The 18,945-nt window shown below is 44.6% G+C and overlaps 1 protein-coding gene across 1 annotated transcript in view; it reads left to right on the top strand.

The window, feature by feature from the left end:
* OSBPL9 (oxysterol binding protein like 9) overlaps positions 1-18,945 on the top strand; it is a 187,061-nt gene that overhangs the window by 27,058 nt on the left and 141,058 nt on the right. The window contains 1 exon segment of the mRNA XM_033915815.1: positions 1,907-1,985. Coding sequence (XP_033771706.1) covers positions 1,907-1,985 — 79 coding nt within the window.

Genomic DNA, 18,945 nt, shown 5'->3' with positions numbered 1-18,945 from the left:
CATAACAGGGCGGGGCCACATATCCTCATTTTTTAAAGAGGAAATCTGGTAACCCTAGGTTGGATTTGCTGGCTAGGGCCCATTCTGATTTTGGTAGAACCATCATTAAAGGGGCTTTGTCTTACCCCGCCCAGTAGAGTTGCTTTGGTACATCCCACTTTTGCAGAATGATATTGACCTAGATGACATGAAATGTGAAATTGTCTTAACTGATTTCCTTACATTCTGCACCTCACCCTCAGAAGACTAAGACCTGAGGCTCTTAGGGTGCTTTGCACTAAAAAAGGCGAGATAATTTATTTCAAACATTCCTGGAGTATGCAGAGTAGTGAGTGCCACTCTGTGGTGTTTTGCTCACTTGATGTTCATTGCAGCTGCAGTGGTTGATGGGACATGGGTGTCATTACCTTCTGCTACTTTAGCAGATTTATACTGTATCTGCTAGGTTATGCTGGGACCGGTGAAGATCAGCTTTTACTTTACCTCCATCTTCTGGTAGGAGGAAGTAACACACACTCGTGCAGAACAATATAGCTGATGAAGGAATGAAAATTTATTGGGTGAAACATAGTTTTACCAGTTTTGGGATTTCTGTCATTTATAAGTGTTTCTTTGAGATCAATCTGTTTTTCTTTTTTTTTCCTCCCCCACTCTATAATGTACAGTATTAAATTTAGCAGCCTTTTCTAAATGATATGGGTTTAGTGAACTAGAGACCACAATAATTTGATGATTGATGGGCTATGGCCTTTAATAGTGTATCTGATTTATTTGTTTTTATTGTAAAGGTATCAGTGGCTCCTTTTTTTAATGCTCCCCCCCTTAGTTGAGGACTTGGTAAGTAGTCATTGGGTTTTTCCTTTTTTCCCCCCTATTTGCTGTGATTTGAAAGGTGAAGCATTTTTTCCTGTGCTCATGTTTTATATATGTAGTGAAAGATATATTTCTGAAATGCATTTTCCTAAATGCTACTAAGAAGCTGTGTAGTGTTTCCAGAAATGTTAGCAAGCAGGAAGTAAATAGTCTTCATTGAAGGCTGCTTCTCTTGAAATACAGATGTAAACATGGCTACTTGTTTTGTTTCATTTACCAATGGTTAAAAAATATATAAATATTGTATCTTGATTGGTTATTTTTGCATCAGTCAAGGAATGTAGTACAGTAGTGAAGTATTTGGATCACTAGACATTTATAGCATTATTTTTAACTACACTGGTTAACTTATTTAACTTTATTCTTTATATGGAATTTTCCTTTTATTTTTAGTAAATACTTTTCAGTAGACTTGCTGTCATATTTTGATAGCTTGTATTCAATGATGTTTGATAGTATGATATTAATATTGTTCTACACAGAAAAATATATCTATATACACAGCCATTTGTATTTCTTCCAGCAGCTAAAACATGTTAGCGTTTTCTTTGCTATATACCTGACGGGGTTTTCTGATCAGACATCTTAAAACACCTTAGTATTAGATAAGATATAGGGGGGGGGTGTGAGTGGAAAAGACAATAATTGATAATTGTTTATTATTAGTATATGGGTGGGTGGGAAGGGATTCTTTTATATTTATATATTTTAAGGAGTATAAGTAAGATTGTTAAGTGATTTGTTAAAATTTTTCTGATTGACTATTATACACTTGTTGTAATATTTGAAAATGAATAAAGATTTACAAAAAAAAAACAAAAACCAATGCAGTTTTGTTTGGCAGCAAAGCAAAATTCCCTATTTCCTGTTTCACAATAACCTTGAAATGCTTGTTTGGTGCTCTGTGCAGAAATGCCAGGTAGAGTTTTATTTTCTTAATGCTGCTGAAGCAAAGTGCTTTGCATGGGAGGGAGTGTACACTTGATGACGTAGCTGCTGCCTTATCAGGATTTCTGCTGTCTTTGTTTCACAGGGAGCTGTGATTGGTATAGATGATGAGGACGACAGTACCTTCACAATCACTGTTGATCAGAAAACCTTCCATTTCCAGGGTGAGCTGAAAGCAGAGGGTTTTTTTTTTCTTCTTGTAATTTGATGCAGCTGCCGCTCTCTTACGTTCTTTGATGGCTGATGGATGTTTTTAACATGGACAGCTGGATTACACGGATGAGTACATGGGGAACATTCTGGATCCCAAAGTGCTGCAGGTTAGACAGGGAATTAAATCTAACTGCAGTGAATACATATATGCTAGGATAGACTGTAGTTTTGGGAGGATTTTCAGATTAAAAATGAATAAAGATAAATCGGTCAAGGGAGAGTGAGAGCATGGTGGCCTGCTGTTGATGGGTTATATTGACAAAACCTTGCTGATCATCCGTATCAAGACGCAGGATTTTTTTTTTTTCTATTGGTTTGTACGAAGAGAGGCGCAGGACTGGTGGGAAGGTTGCAGCTCATGTCAAGCCCCAAATTTATAACAGAACTAGAAGCAAGATTTGACTTAAAGGTGGAGCTTTGCTTCAAGAACTCACATTTAACATTCCTTTCATCTGCATTTCTGTGTCTTGTCTGCCAGTCATCATTTTCTCTGCTGCCATTCTGCTAATCTGTGCATAGTAACTAACTCCAATGCCATCTAGCACTGCTATGTTTCGGCATTGCATGCTATGGTTCACCGGTAGAAAGGGTAAGATGTTAGATTGTCATTCTCTGTGTTGCTCCTCTTTAAGTCTGTGCACAGCTTGCAAATAACTGTTTTGCCATGGCTATAAACCGCATAAGTTATTATCCTATTTCTTCTGTTGTAAAGTTAACACTTTTAAAGAGGTTGGTTTCTTTCTTGTTGAAGTGTGATTATTTTGCAGTCTGCAACTTTGCTCTTGCTGCGGTAAAAGATTTAAGTCTCCTTTGCGGCAAGTCTCTTCTCTTTTGTTCTCTATTAGCAGTGGTAAGTCTAAAGACCTAGTGACCCCTTCCAATCTATTCCGTGTAGTATTATGGATTCCGCTCTACTACATAATTTAGGTTATCAGTGATGTTGTGAACAGAAGGAGCTATATACATTTCAAAGGGTGGCATTTAAGAAATGCAGTTCATAAAAAAGCTTATTGTAAAGCCTTTGTGTAAGATGAAATGGGGAGTCTTATCCTTGGTGTGTTTTGCTCTTAATTTTTAAAATAATGCTCAGTATGTTTTAATTAGGTTACTTTATATTTCACTACACTGAAAAACATCAAACCTACTCAGAGTATATATTAGTAAAAGTAATTGATAGTATGTGAAATAACATCTCATAATGACTGCATATTTTTAATGCATATTTAATAAGACATATATAGGAAGAGCCTAAAAGAGAGAACTCTCCTGTGTCTTCAGTTACTAGGGAAACACCTCAGCCCAGTTCCTATCTGCTCTATATAATATTGCCCACTTCCACGCTGGTGTTTTAGTACTAAAGCTAACTGAGATGGATCTCATCAGGTGTAAGTCTTAGTTTTTTTTTAAATAATTGATTATTTTATTTAATTTTGTAGATGTAGTTTTGCTGTACATAACTATAGAAGTGTTTAGTTATGTCATTATGAGGAGAAAGCAAATATGCACGATGACTTCAAAATATTACATAATAATCGTCTAAGTTAAGAAGATACAGGTTAAATGTGAGCAAGGCTTCTGCACTCCAGGCTGTCTGGTTCTAGCATTGTGATGGACTGGCCACCTAGACATGGCAAGAGAGCAGTGGGGCACCTTACAGGGCACTGCTGTGAATGTCACAAAAAAGGTGCCACATAAACATTTCACCAGAACTCCCTTATAGGTTATGGTGAGCCCCCCAAAACACACTATACCCATCTGTCTACAAACTCAATAGCCCTTATGGCTGCTGGTGGCACCTATATGGCAGTACAATAAGATTTTGGTGGACTTGCATTTTTCACCATGAATGCAGCGGTTAGAATGGCTTTTGGGCCTGGGTCCTCCTCTCTGTGGTTCACTAGCCCACTTCCCAGACTACTTAAGTCACCTGTGTGTAGCTCTACTAGGCTTTCCAGGTGCTGATGTTCCAGAGGCAGGTATTTATGTTTTTATTCTGAACTTTGTGGGGTCATTAAACATGGGAGGAGTGTGTGTGGGTCTTTACTTTGTCTCTGCAGTGGTTATCTTGTCACTTTTGATACCTTTTGGGTACTTATACCTGTCTTTACATCGTCTAATTTACAACGTATAAGTTTCACATAGGCAGTCTCTTCAAATATCCGATTGTCCCTGCAGGATGACCTTTTCTAATGCTTTTGTAGAGTTGGGAGTAATGCTGGAGGACTAGAGAAGGGTTTGTGTGGTCCCTCTCTACAAAAGTGGAAGTAAGGAAGAGGTAGGGAACTACAGGCCAGTAAGTCTGACTTATGTATTAAGTAAATTAATGGAAACACTTTTAAAGCAGAGAATAGTAAAGTTCCTGGAATCCAATGGATTCACTAGAGACAGGTCTTGACAGACAAATCTGATCAATTTCTTTGACTGGATGAAAAGACAGTAGGATAGAAGGAGAGCAGTAGATGTGGTATATTTAGATTTTAGAAAAGCCTTTGACAGTGTACCACCACAGGCATCTAATAAATAAGCTTGACTGTCCTCGGTATGGGCCCCAAAGTGACAGACTGGCTCAGGAACTGGTTGAGAGATAGGCAACAGAGGGTCAATGGAGATCACTCCGAAGAAAGGGATGTTACCAGTAGTGTACCTCAAGGTTCAGTTCTTGATTCTGTTCTTTATAACATTTTTGTAAGTGATATTGTTGAAGAGCTGTCTGATAAGATTTCTTCTTTGCAGATGATACCAAAATCTGCAATAGAATAGATGCCCCTGATGGTGTGGATAATGTGAGAAAGGACCTAACGAAGAATGGTCTGGAATTTGGCAACTAAGATTTAATGCTAAGAAGTCTAAGGTCATGCAAAACCCCGAGGGAATGGTACAGTTTAAGGGGTGAATAACTTTTGCACTAGACAGAGGAGCAGAACTTGGATGTGATCATATGTGATGATCTTAAGGTGGCCAAACAGGTTGAAAAGGCGATGGCAAAAGCTAGAAGGATGCTTGAGTGCATAGGGAGAAGAATGGCCAGTAGAAAAAGGAGGTATTGATGCCTCTGTATAAGACTCTGGTGAGACTCCATTTAAAATATTGTGTACAATTCTGGAGAGCGCACCTTCAAAAAGATATAAACAGGATGGTCGAGAGAAAGGCTGCTAAAATGGTCCGTGGCCTCCATCATAAAGTGTTTTGGGACAGACTTAAATATCTCAATATATATATATTTTGGAGGAAATGCAGGAGAGGGGAGATGTGATAGAAACGTTTAAATGCTTACTGGCATAAATGCACGAGGCGAGTTTCTTTCAATTGAAAGCACACTCTGGAATGAAGGGGTATAGGATGAATGTGAAAGAGGGTAGACTCAGAAGTAGCCTCATTAAATATTTTTCATAGAAGGGGTAACATAGTAATGTAGTAGATGATGGCAGATAAAGACCCAAATGGTGGTGAATGCTTGGAACAGCTTCCCGATGGAGGTGGTGGAGACAAAAAGTATATCTGAATTCAAGAAAGCTTAGGAGAAGTACATTGGATCTCTAAGGGAGAGGAGGGGATAATAGATTGCCTGGTTAGACAGACTAGATGGACCATATGGTCTTTATCTGCCTTCATTTTTCTTTGTTTCTATGAAATTAAGTCCTGTTTATAGCAAGATAGCTTTGCTAGATCCACATTGTAATTCTTTGTTTGTCTCCATAGCCCCGTGGTCTGATTAAGCAGTGAAAATTGTAAAGGACTGGTGGTTGCTGAGTGCTGAGATCTCTGTACCACTTCTCAGGGGTTTTGGCTTCATTTGCTGATACATTATCTTTTTTTCAGGCTTACTTAGAGAGTCCCTTGATGTAAGTACTGGAGAGAACAGGGAAGACAGAGAGCCTATACTGACCTTCAGCCAGCCAGAACCTTAATGTGCATCCCACAGTGTTTAGAACAAAAAAATACTAAAAGCATGCAGCTCTAAATTGAACAGAGGAAATTTATTCAATGTCCCTATTTGGTTGCAAAGATAACTTTAAATAATTCCAATGTGTATATTTTTCCCTAAAGTTGTGTTTCTAATAGACACACATTAATGGTTGAGCGACACCCTTGTAGAAGTTCAATATTCCTTAGCGTTGGCATCAGACCAGTCCAAAAACCTGTGGGTTGTGTCCATCAACCAACAAGTGGTGATAAAGAATACAGAATTGTGAGCTCTGCCCTGTAAAGGACACTCTGAAGTAGCAGCAGTTCAGTATTTCTCCATCTCTATCAAGTGGTGGATGACTGTCTCCAACTTTGTGCAACTGCTTCTGTTCCAGTAATACTGGTTATAGTTGAGCTGGAACGTAGCTCAAATGCCTCCTTAGCTAGTTGGGGATACTCAGAGGAATCTGAGTCCCTTCCTTTCCACCTAAGTGGTGGTGGTGGTGGTTAGATTTCCATATAAAAATTATTTCAGAGGACCAACAGGTTGATGGCAGTGATCTTAGGAAGAGAGGACCAACAGATTTTTACAGCTAAAACACTTTTTCAGAGAGCACTGCAGAAAGAGATTTGCTGACAATCAGAGGTGTTGGTCTGGTAAGCTGCGGCTTCCATTACCTTTCCTGCTATTTTCCTGGAGAAGTCTGGATGGTGTTTTTACCCTCTGTCCTCTGCCTTTCTGCAGCACTTGCTCAGTTGGTGCTTCAGAGGGAGGCATTGTCCTTGGTAGGGAAATCTTTTTTCCTTGTCATCAGTAGCAATGGGTTGTGTCCATCTACCAGCAGGTGGAGATAGAGAGCACCAAGCTGAGCTGTCATATATTTGATGGTAAGCACACTGGTAATTCTCTATCTCCACAAACAATGGGACCAGTATTGTGGCCTGAGGATCTCCATTGGGATGCTGACCTATGGGGTCTGTGTTGTCTTCGCTGCTCTTTATGGCTGTCCTAGCCTGGTCCTTGTTAAGAGGTTCCCAGCCTCTGGGTAGTTTCTGTCAGAGCAAGGCTGGGACTCAGCTAGCCTAGATGGTCTTACTGTTTTCATTTCTTTGCTTCCAGTTCAACACAGCCTCCTAGGCAAATCAGAAGGTGCACACTGACAAGGGAGGCTACAAATTGGCTCTTGCCTCCTTTTCTTCAGCCTCCTATTGTGTTGTTCCAGACCTTCTTATTTTTTCTAGACAGTTTTGGCTTCTAGTTTTTATACAGCACTGCTTATTCTGATTGCATCTTATTACTTCAGTTCACTAAGAGGTATGTGCCTCTTCTGTATTGCACCTCTGCCATTCTCTCCGTTATTGTTTGCCTGCAGCATGTTCTGGCATTGATCTCTAGTAGACATTCTGGTGTTCTTTTAGCAAGATTCTTCTCCTCTTTTGTGGTTTGTCTGCAAGGTGCTTTACTCTTCAACTTCAGGGTTTGCCTCTGGCTTGTACAACCTGCTAGGAGATTAGGACTTAGTAGATATGGAGCCTGCTCATAGCACACCTACGCAACAGAAAACTTTTGGATCACAAATGTTGCCCTTCCTGCATTTCCTTGTTCCATGTCTTGATTTCACAGTCCTACATTCCTCAAATATGGCCTTGATCCTGGTAACTGTGACTTGCATGGCAGGTCTACCCTCGGGAGTTCACCGATATTGTCCACTCCTGTGATCTTATCCACAGCAGAGGCATAGGCCTTCGCATACTGGGGAGCAGGGGGGTGCTATTAAGTAACTTTGTATATAGATGGGCCGCAGCCATTTTTAAGCTCTAGAGTTTGCAGGAGGGCCTTTGCTGCATTCTACCCTGTTCCAGTATTGTGCCAGATGCTGCAGTCTGTTTTCTCTAGCATTGAGCCATTCCTTCAGCTGTAGTGTAACGCAGAGCATGTTCTGCTCCAGTACCATGTTCTATACCGGCTTCTTGGGACCGCTGGCTCTTTGCATGTGCATTCCCAGGGTTTGCTTCATGCCTGAACATCTCTGAAGAAACTATATCTCTGGCTATGGAAGGTAGCACTTACAGTCTATCCGGCTCAGCTCCATCTATTGAATGGCGCCTCTTTTCGATGGAGAGCATGGCACCTCCTGCCTTTTTAGCGCAGCCACTTCTCCAATTCCTCTCCATTTCAGGATGTACTGCAGAGCACCTCCTTCCAGTTCGGCATTACTCTAGCTAGGACCCAGTTCCATCTGTACATACAGTATGTGGATCCCCCTACCTCTCCAGGGTGACTCCAACTATAGGTTCACTCCATTTCTGGAAGTCTGGCTCGTGTATGGACATAGAGTGGGGAACCTTTTGATGGTTCATCCCAGGTCCATTTATAATTTAACTCCATCTCTGCCGACACGGCTCCTTCTGTGGATCCCTCCATTTCTGCATGGAGAGCATATCACTTCCTGCATGTTTAGGACAGCTCCCTCCTGGAAGCAGGACAGAGCACCTTCTACTGGTTCAGCACAGCTATTTGCTAGAAGTAGAGTGCAGCCCTAGCTGCATGGTCAGCAAGGTTCCATTTCTGAATGTTCAGCATGGTTCCAGCTGCAGGTGGGCCACAGCTCTATTGCTGGATATAGAGCACATCTCTGGCTTCATGTGTGCCAAGGTTCCACTTCAGTGTTACAGGATACAGGTTTGGCACTCTACATCCAAAGATGGAGCTGTGGTCCACATGCAGTCAGAGTTGTATTGTACCTCGACAGATGGAGCCTTATCACATATGCAGCTGGAGCCACACTACACATACAGCCACAACTGCTGCACATCCAGAGATGGAACCTTGGCACACATGAAGCCAGAGATGTGCTCTATATCCAGCAATAGAGCTGTGGCCCACCTGCAGCTGGAACCATGCTGAACATTCAGAAATGGAACCTTGCTGACCATGCAGCTAGGGCTGCACTCTACTTCTGCACTCTGCACTTCTGCACTCTACTTCTGCATGTGGAGTGCGGCTACATCTACCTGCTTGGTACAACTCCTTTGGAGGTAGAGAACTCCATTTGCCTGCTGGGCACAGTTTTATCTTCTGTTGTACAGTGCAGCTCTATTTGCCTACTGGATACAGTTCCATTTTTGGATGTAGAGCGCGGCTCCATTTGCATACTTTGACTCAGCTCCATCTTTGAATGTAGAATGGCGCTCTGAATGCCTACTTAGCGCATCTCCATCTTTCAATGTAGGGTGCTGTTCTGGATGCCTGTTTAGCATATCTCCATCTCTAGATGTTTGCCATTCTGAAGCCACCGTATCTGGACGATTGGTTGATCAGGGTGCCCTCATTGGAAGAGGGGAGCTCCATGGTGGAAAAGGTGCTCCGGGTACGAGAAGACTTGGGATGGATTATCAACTCCAAAAAGAGCTGTCTGATGCCCACGCAGTCGCTGGAATACCTAGGGATTCTGTTTGATAAGGCAGCAGGCTGTGTTTATCTGCCCAAGCCTCACAAGCAGGAGCTTTGTGCCCGGTTTTTGGATCTGTTGAAGTCAGCGCCTTCAGCGTGAGACTACCTGCAGGTTCTGGGCTCCATGATGGCCACGCCGGATGTGGTCCCTTGGGCAAGGGCGCACATGCGTCCCCTTCAGCAGGCCTTGCTCCCTCGATTGGTGCCCCACCGAGATGCCATATAGGTGAAACTGTGGACTTCGGAGGCCAGAACAAGCATGACCTGGTGACTTCGCCCACAGTCATTCTGCCAGGGCGTTCCATTACACATTGCCTCCTGGATTGTAACTACGGATGCAAGCCTTCAGGGCTGGAGGGCTCACTGCGATTGTCGTCCCCTTCAGGGATGTTGGACTCTGTCACAGAGGAAATGGTCCATCAACCGGCTGGAGCTCTGGGCCATTCATCTGGCCCTGAAAGAATTGCAGAGGTCTCTGGAGGGACAGGTTGTTCAGGTCTTTTCTGGCAATCGATGGCAGTGACCTGTGTCACTTGGCAAGGAGGAACCAAGAGTTCTCCCTTGGCTCAGAAGGCCTGCCTTCTTTTCCTTTAGGCAGAGTGTCATCTCCTGGCGCTGATGGCGGCACATGTGGCTAGAGTGGATATCATTCAAGTGGACTTCCTCTGGTTCCCGGAGAGTGGATCCTGTTGCTTCAGACGTTTCAGGCGATTGTAAGGTCCTAAGGGCAGCCCCGTGTCGACCTCTTGGCCACATCACAAAACAAGGAAGCGCTGCGCTTCTTCAACTGCAGATCTGAGCACGGAAGCGAGGGGCTTGATGGTCTCATGCAGCCGTGGCCTCCGGATGTTCTTCTTTACGTCTTTCTGCCCTGGTCGATGATCAGTCTGGTCCTTTGGAGGATTGCAACTCATCCAGGCCACGTCATTTTGGTGGCATCCGATTAGCCTTGAAGACCATGGTACACTGATCTGATGCGGGTAGAATGCAGTATGCGTCTGAGCACCTCCCCGACCTTCTTACTCAGGATCCGAGTGCCATGGAAGATCCGGGTCACTTTGCTCTTAAGGCTTGGCTCGTGAGCTTGCAGCCTTAGAACATAAAGACAGTTTGGGGCTTGTGATCAATACATTTCTCAGATCTAAGAAGTCGTCCTTGGTGTCAGCCTACTCTAAGGCGGAAATCCTTTCAACATAGATGTGCCCAGGAACAGATGGACCCTTATTCGGCTCTGGTGTCCCAGGTCCTTGTCTTTCTCCAAGCTGGTTTGGATAAAGGCCTCATGATAGTGTCTCTGCGAGTCCAGGCTGGGACCTTTACGTGGTGCTGTCAGGCCTTGCCAGAGCTCCCTTTGAGCCTCTTCAGGATGCTTCTTTCCTGGATTTAACGCTCAGGACTATCTGGTTGCCATCACTTCTGCCTGTAGGGTTTCTGAACTCAACCATCAGGATCGTCTACTGAGGAAATTAGACATGCGCAGGGTGCTTCTTTGTTATCTGGAGGTCACTAATGAGTTTCACCTTTCTGACCTGTTGACTCATTTTCTTAAGCGAGGTGCTCCCGCTTCTAGGGCCACAATCTCTAGGTGGATCTGTAGAACCATTTCGTCCATTTACATTCTTGTGGGGAAACAGTCCCCTGTTTCTCTTAGGGCGCATTCTACAAGGATTGTGGTTTCTTGGTGGGCCGCAGCTAGGTTTGTTTCTCCTGAGGAGATTTGCAGGGCAGCAATGTAGTTGTCTCTTCACACATTTTCCAAGTTCTACAGAGTGGATGTTACTGCCAGATAGGACTCGGCTTTCGGGTCCTCGGTCTTAAGGGCTGGTGCAGCAAGCCCATCCTGACTATTTGGGAGACTGCTTTTCTACGTCCCTATGGTCTAGAATGTCTCACCTATTGAACTGGGAAAAGAGATTATGTATTTACCCTGGTAAGCACTTTCCAGTAGATAGGTGAGACATTCTAGACTCCCCACCCTATTCTTGCTGTGCCTGCTTTCAGAGTTCAGTCTACTTATTCTTCTCCAATCTTTCTTGGAGACAAGTCAGCCCTTTGGGCTAGAAAAAAATGTACATAAGCCTATGTTGGCGGTTACTGGTACTATTTAGTTGTTTTGAGCAGAACAGTGTTTTAGGTGAGTGTACTTCACAGATGAGTGTGCCTCTCTATGCTTGGGTACTGACTGCTGGGAGGAGCTAAACTAGCCTGTGAAGTACACTAGAGGCGGAGTGAAAAAGCTGGAATGGATCTCTTCTGCAGTCCATGCGGGTAAAGGGAAATAACCCTATTGTCTAGAGATTGTCTCACCTATCTACTGGAAAAGAGCTTATGAGGGTAAGTACATAATCTCGTTTTAGTCCACCTTCAAATGTTTCATTGGGGGGTATCCTCAAAGGGTGTTTCCAAATCCATTCTCCTCTTCATGCATTGTCCTTCCAACAAACAGCTTTTCCCCCATTTCACTTCCCCTTTTCTGTCACAAGCTTAGGTAGAGAGACAGCACAACAATAACAACAAGAAAATGACAATGGGGAGCTGTGCCAGAGTTCTCTAGGGGCCACCATTGTCCCCTGGGCCTTACATTGAAGAACACTGGTCTAGCCCCTGAGATGCAAATATGGCTGAATCTGTTCCACTAAGGGAAAGAAGGAAGAGATTTTACTGATCATGGAAAATATGGAGGGATTCCATTCCATCAGACCTAAGAGCTCTGAGCAAGTTCCTAATCTTTGACACCCTAAATCAATGGTCTCCAACTCAAACCCTTTGCAGGGCCACATTTTGGATTTCTTGGTACTTGGAGGGCTTCAGAAAAAATAGTTAATGTCTTATTAAAGAAATGACAATTTTGCATGAGGTAAAACTCTTTATAGTTTATAAATCTTTCCTTTTGGCTAAGTCTTAATAATAATATTGTCATTTATAGCTAAAGAGACATATGATCAAGAAACTGTTTTATTTTACTTTTGTGATTATGATAAACATACCGAGGGCCTCAAAATAGTACCAGGCGGGCCGCATGTGGCCCCCGGGCCATGAGTTTGAGACTAGAGAGTGACACGGTGGCTGTTACCTGCGGCTAGCCTCGGGTAACCTGCCGAAATGGTGGAGGGAGAAAAAGTACTCACTGCAGGCACGGGAACAAGGCCATCCACCGCCCCAAGGAACGGTGGATGGCCTTGTCCCCGCAGTTAAGGGAGGGAACGCACACGGTCACCGATCGTGCGTGGCTCCCTTCCTACTGAATCAATCTCCCTCCCTCCCCCTTACCTTTATGGTGCATTGCGGCATTAGTAAAGTAACTTGCTCAAAGCCGACAGGCTCTTGTGTGTGGGAAGCTTCCGCCCACACACACACACGTGATTGCAGGCAGGCTCGGCCGCGATGGTAAGGGGATGGAGGGAGATAGATAGATAGATTCATTCATTCCCGGGCCGCGTGAGGGGTGCTTTAGGGCGGTGAGGTGGCAAGAGGGAAGGGTGGTGGTGGAGAGAAGACGCTGAAGGGAAAAAATGGGGAAGGCAGAGTGGGGAGAACACGCTGAAGGGAAAAAATGGGGAAGGCAGAGTGGGGAGAAGACGCTAAAGGGAAAAAATGGGGAAGGCAGAGTGAGGAGAAGATGCTGAAGGGAAAATATGAGGAAGGCAGAGTGGGCAGAAGACGCTGAAGGGAAATGGGGAAGACAGAGTGGGGAGAAGATGAAGGAAAAAATGATGAACAGAGAGTGGGGAGAAGACGCTGGAAGGGAAGACAGAGATGCCAGACTGTGGGGGGAGCAGAGGGAAGAAGATGGGTGCCAGACCAATTGAGCGGACTGCTGGGCACGATGGACCACTGGTCTGACCCAGCAGCAGCAATTCTTATGTTCTTATGTTCCCTCCCTGCGCTGCACCTAGCCCCCACCCTCCCTGCCCTGCCTAAGAATTTTTGCCTCCCTCCTGCCTCTCTGGTGTACCTTTTAAATACTTAGTGGTCCAGCGGAGGGCCGGAACAGGAGGGATCCCTCCTGTCCTGGTTGACTGGGAACTTTTTACCTCCCTCCCATCTTCTTGGCATACCTTTTGAATCCCTGGTGATTTAGCAATGAACTGTGGCAGGAGCAATCTTCCTTCTCTCCTGCCCAGAGGAGAGCCACTAGCTGAATTGCTGCCATGAGTTCCCGCAGTCTCCCGCTTTCTGCGAGAACTTGTGGCAACCATTCAGCTAGTGGCTCTTCTTGGGGCTGGAGCGAAGGAAGATCGCTCCTGTTGTGGTTCACTGCTGGACCACCAGGGATTCAAAAGGCACACCGGGGAGATGGGAGGGAGGTAAAAAATTCTCAGTCATCCAGGACAGGAGGGAACCCTTCTGTCCCGGCCCACCGCTGGACCACTAGGTCTGACGTCAGAGAAAGGGCGGGACCGCCGACAGAGTAAGCAGCTGGGCTCACTGGCATCCGGAAACAACGGTAGGCAGCTTCTCCATGCGGGAGGGGGAGGGGGGAGGCTGTGGGGATGCGAGCGGTCCTTCGGAAAGGAGAGTCGGGGCGGCGAGAGGAGAGTCGGGGCGGCATGCATGGTATACGCGTGTGCGCACTATAGTAAAATTTTTTTACATAAATTTCTGTTCCCCGCGCGCTATACCCGTGTGCGCGGTATATGGGTGAAAATAAGGTAATAAGAAATCAAAAAGTCTGCCTTGTGTAATTCTTCCACACCCCTTGACATAAGACTTAGTAGAAGCTTCTGTGGTAGCAGTAAGAGTCATGTATCAATTAGTAAAAGCATTTGTATTGGTTTCATATATGTGCTTTGATTTGGACTGCTTGGACATCAGCCTTCTATTTAAGTGCTTCATTGTTGCTTTTGCTTTGTGCTGAAAGGTGAATCTTTTCTCCAGTCACCTTCCATCTTTCCCTTGATCGTCGCAAGCATCTTTGTCCTTGCTGCTGCGAAGCATTCCAGCAACATAACCAGCCACCACCATGCTTTATGGTAGAATTGGTGTTAGCAGGATGATGGTGCTGTTTTATGCCACATTTTGCTTAGCACTGAGACCAAAAAGTTCTTCTTTAATCTTATCAAACCACAAAACCTTATTCTGTGTACCTGCAGTGTTGGAGGGTTGTTTTTTTTGTTGTTGTTTTCGCACGAACAGAAAAGACAAGTGAGATGTCCAAATCAAACAGTAGAAATTTTATTGAATATAGAAAGTCTCTCTACAGGGTTGGTTTTTCGTCAAGTAGAGTACGCAAACTAAGGTCCTTAGTTTGCATACTCTACGTGACAAAACAAACAACCCTGTTCGTGTGATATAGTTCAAGGCAGGATCTTTTTTTTTTCCTTTCTTTTTTTTGCAAACACTATGTAGAATGTAATATGGCTTTTCTTGTCACTCTCATAGTTAATGTACCTCAAATTGACTTTAAATATTGATTCCAAAGTGCAAAAAGTGTCAATTAAATCTATAAATAGCTCCAAAGCTGCTTATCTCAGTTGTAAATCCATTCAGTGGACTGGGCGTTTTCAAAGATTTGAAAGACGGCTCTATAAAAAGTATATAAAGGAGTGTTTTCAGACTAGTGATTAGACGATGAGCTCAATGGTCAGACTGATAAAGGTATAAATCTCTGGTCTTTCCTCAGAGGGAAGGAAATCAGTGTTTCCAAATGGGTTAGGTTTGTAAATATCGAAAGAGTAATGAACCTTGCTCTTAACTAGGGTATGTGGATTATGATCTCAGGCTTGCAAATTTACTGCTAAGTTTCCTACTTACCGTATATACTTAAATATAAACTAGTATTTTGGGGCCAAAAAATTGGCCCAAAAATGAGGGTCCCGGTTTATATTCGGGTCATTGGCCCCTCCCAGAATTTTTAAGGCCGCCGCTGCCAGGCTCGACCCCCCTCCTCCTCCCTGCCCTATCATACCTCTGTCGATCCCTGGTGGAGGTGCAGCAGGCAGGAGCAAGCTTTCCAAACTCCTGCCCCGCTGCTAACTGGCTGCGTGATCCAATTTCTTCATCTGGGCGCTATGATTTAACCCAAATCCTTGCATATCAGCTTCAGATCCTTCATTACCAACATTCAGTTCTACAACAGCTTGAAGGAGCTCCTCCAGAGGATACCGCAAATATTTTTACTGCTGTTCATAAATCACTTACCATCTTATCAAAATTAACTATGATGCTTATGACATGATTTCCAGGACAGCAGCAGTAGCCATTGGAGCATGTTGCACAGCTTGGCTTAAAGCCTCATATCTCTGGGCCGATTCCAATTTGCATGACCATTTGACAGATACTCCCTGCCTAGGTGACAATTTATTTGGGGCTAAGGTTAAAGATACAGTATCCCAAATAAAGGAAGATAACACAGCCTTGCATGAACTCTCAGCTCATCTTCCAGACCAAACTCAAGAATATCACAAGCCACCTTCTTACTCCAATTTTTGCAAATCATATCATCAATTTTTTCAACAATATTCCAAACAGCAGGCCTAATATTCAACTATCTCAATCTGCTTCCTTCACTCAAAAGTAATGACAGAGGGATCGAAAACAAGCTCCCATCACCCAGACGTGTATTCTCAAAAATAACTTGTTTTTGACAACCTCCCAGTCAGCGGGCCGGCTCAGTCACTTTCTTCCTACTTGGCAGGCCATTACAACAGACAAAAGGGTATTAAATATCATTTCATAAGGATATTGCCTCCACTTTCTACCCTCTTAAGAGAAGAACGCTCTTTGGATAGATTTAAGAGTACAGTGTTCCCCCGCGAATTTGCGGTTCGCGGTCTCACTCATTTGCGGTCTGCTCTGACCGCCTCTTCCTGTAGTAAAGGTGGGCTGCACCAATCAGGAGCTGCGTGTCAAAGCAGCTCCTGATTGGTGTAGCCCAATTTTACTACAGGAAGAGGCGGTCAGAGCAGACTGCAAATGAGTCAAAGCAGCTCCTGATTGGTGTAGCCCAATTTTACTACAGGAAGAGGCAGTCGGAGCAGACCGTGAGTGATTTTCTTTACCCGCTGGCGTTCCAGCTGCCCTCTCCTGCCTCCCCTGCCTTTTGACGGGTGAAAAAACACATTTGCGTGTTTTTTGAAATTCACAGGGGTTCATGGAACTGAACCTCCGTGAATTCCGGGAGGAGTACTGTAATTTAAAATGTTTTCTTTTCAGAGATGCCTTTGATCTCTAGCTCTTTAACCCTTTCAGGACCAAGGGACATATTTGTCCCATAACTTTAAAATCCTATAAATTTTGATTGGGATAGTCTACAGTTCTAAATTTGATATGTACGGATTCCATAGGATACTGCCTTTATGTAAACAAACTGGTTCCGACATTCATTCATTAGCGTCGTTGCCAGATTGACGAGAAGATTCACTTGCCACACTGTCCATAAGCCAGAAGTTTGATTTTTTTTTTTTAAAATGATATTTCACAAAAAAAATCAATTTTTTGGCATCTGCAAGCCCTTTTTACCATAAAAATGTCGTCAAAACCACAAAAATTGGCCTACGATCCTTATGGTCCTAAAAGGGTTAAGACAGGCTCTCTCCATTACATTCGACTTTTCCTTTCCTGCAGAGTTACTCTTCCCTTCTTTTCTCTTTTCCTCTTCTTTCTAATTTCCTTCACTTCATTTCCAGCTTGCTTCCCTCTCCGTTTTCTTTTGATTCCTATTTACCCATCCTGTTGTCCTTCCCCTACTTGTCTTCTTTCCTATCCAATATTGTATTTCTTACCCTCCTTTCCCTTTGGTACAGTCAGTCCTGTTCGTCTTTTGTACATTTGACATATGGCAATGTTTTTCAACCTTTTTACACCTATGGACCGGCAGAAATAAAATAATTATTCTGTGGACCGGCATCGGTCTGTGGACCTGAGGTTGAAGAACACTGGGCTAAGTCGTGGGCCAGACCCCACCCATCTCTACCCAATCTCCACCCCAGACCCCACTCCTATAATAGTACTAAGTGCACCTTGTACGTCCCGTGCCTCATCTGGAAGCCTTCCCTCTGACGTTGCAACGTTAGAGAGAAGGCTTCCGGTTCAGGCGCAGGATGCCCGTAGGAGCCACTGCCTGTGGCTTTGTGCACTGAATCAGTTAGGAAGAGGGAGCTGGCTCGAAGGTAACGCCGCATCGATTGCACCGTGGACCGGCGGTTGAAGAACACTGTTTTGAGCCTGATGCACATGCTGGCCCTGTGGATCGGCAGGAAATTTCTGTGGACCGGCACTGGTCCATGGACCGGTGGTTGAAGAACACTGACATATGGTACCCCTTGATTGTTGTAAATTTTTAGTCATGTCATCACTTAGAAGACTGATTAAGCGATCCATCAAATTTTAAATAAAACTTGAAACTTGTCATATTGAAGCATCTTTATCCCTCATACCCCATGCCAGACTCAGAATGAGACCTCTGCAATATCATATCAAGTTGGAATGGAATCAGTGCACTCAGCCACTCTCCTGGCAGATTCCCTTACCGACGTGCATCAAGACTTCTCTTCTATGGTGGATCAAGTTTCCTTTGCTTCAGGCAGGTTGCCTTTTTCAACCTCTTCGACCACAAATTACAATCACAACACATGCTTCCAGTACCGACTGAAAGGCATATCTAGGATCCCTCAAGACCCAAGGTCGTTGGAATCACAAGGAGCAAGGACAACATATCAATCACTTGGAGCTTCATGCAGTTTATTTATTTAATTAGTTTTCTATCCTGTTTTTCCCAAAGAGCTCAGAATTAGTTACAGCTTAAACATATATAGTATACAGTTAACATGTTATGATTTACACTAGATTTTCCATAATTTCAGTACAAGTTTACGATACAAGAACATAAGAATAGCTTACTGAGTCAGACCAATGGTCCATCAAGTCTAGTAGCCCGTTCTCACGGTGGCCAGTCCAGGTCACTAGTAACTGGCTAAAACCCAAGGAGTAGCAACATTCCATGCTATCAATACAGGTCAAGCAGTGGCTTCCCCCATGTCTTTCTCAATAACAGTTTTTATCCTAACTAGACACATACTAGGGGTCTAATACTAATATACCGTATTTTCGCGGATATAACGCGCGCGTTATACGCGATTTTACCTACCGCGCATACCCCTCGCGCGTTATATGCCTGAGCGCGGTATAGAAAAGTTTTTAAACATAGTTCCCACCCCGCCCGATGCCCGATTCACCCCCCCAGCAGGACCGCTCGCACCCCCACCCCGAACGACCGCTCGCACGCGCTCCCACCCGCACCCGCATCCACGATCGGAGCAAGAGGGAGCCCAAGCCCGCTTGCCCGGCCGACTCCCCGACGTCCGATACATCCCCCCCCCCCCCCGAAGGACCGCCGACTTCCCGACAATATCGGGCCAGGAGGGAGCCCAAACCCTCCTGGCCACGGCGACCCCCTACCCCCACCCCGCATTACATTACGGGCAGGAGGGATCCCAGGCCCTCCTGCCCTCGACGCAAACCCCCCTCCCTCCAACGACCGCCCCCCCCCCAAGAACCTCCGACCGCCCCCCCAGCCGACCCGCGCCCCCCCCTGGCCGACCCCCACGACC

Source organism: Geotrypetes seraphini, chromosome 12 (genome assembly GCF_902459505.1).
Source record: "Geotrypetes seraphini chromosome 12, aGeoSer1.1, whole genome shotgun sequence".
Classification (NCBI taxonomy): domain Eukaryota; kingdom Metazoa; phylum Chordata; class Amphibia; order Gymnophiona; family Dermophiidae; genus Geotrypetes; species Geotrypetes seraphini.
Note: the sequence above shows the minus strand (reverse complement) of the source record. Positions and strands in the feature narration are given on the sequence as shown.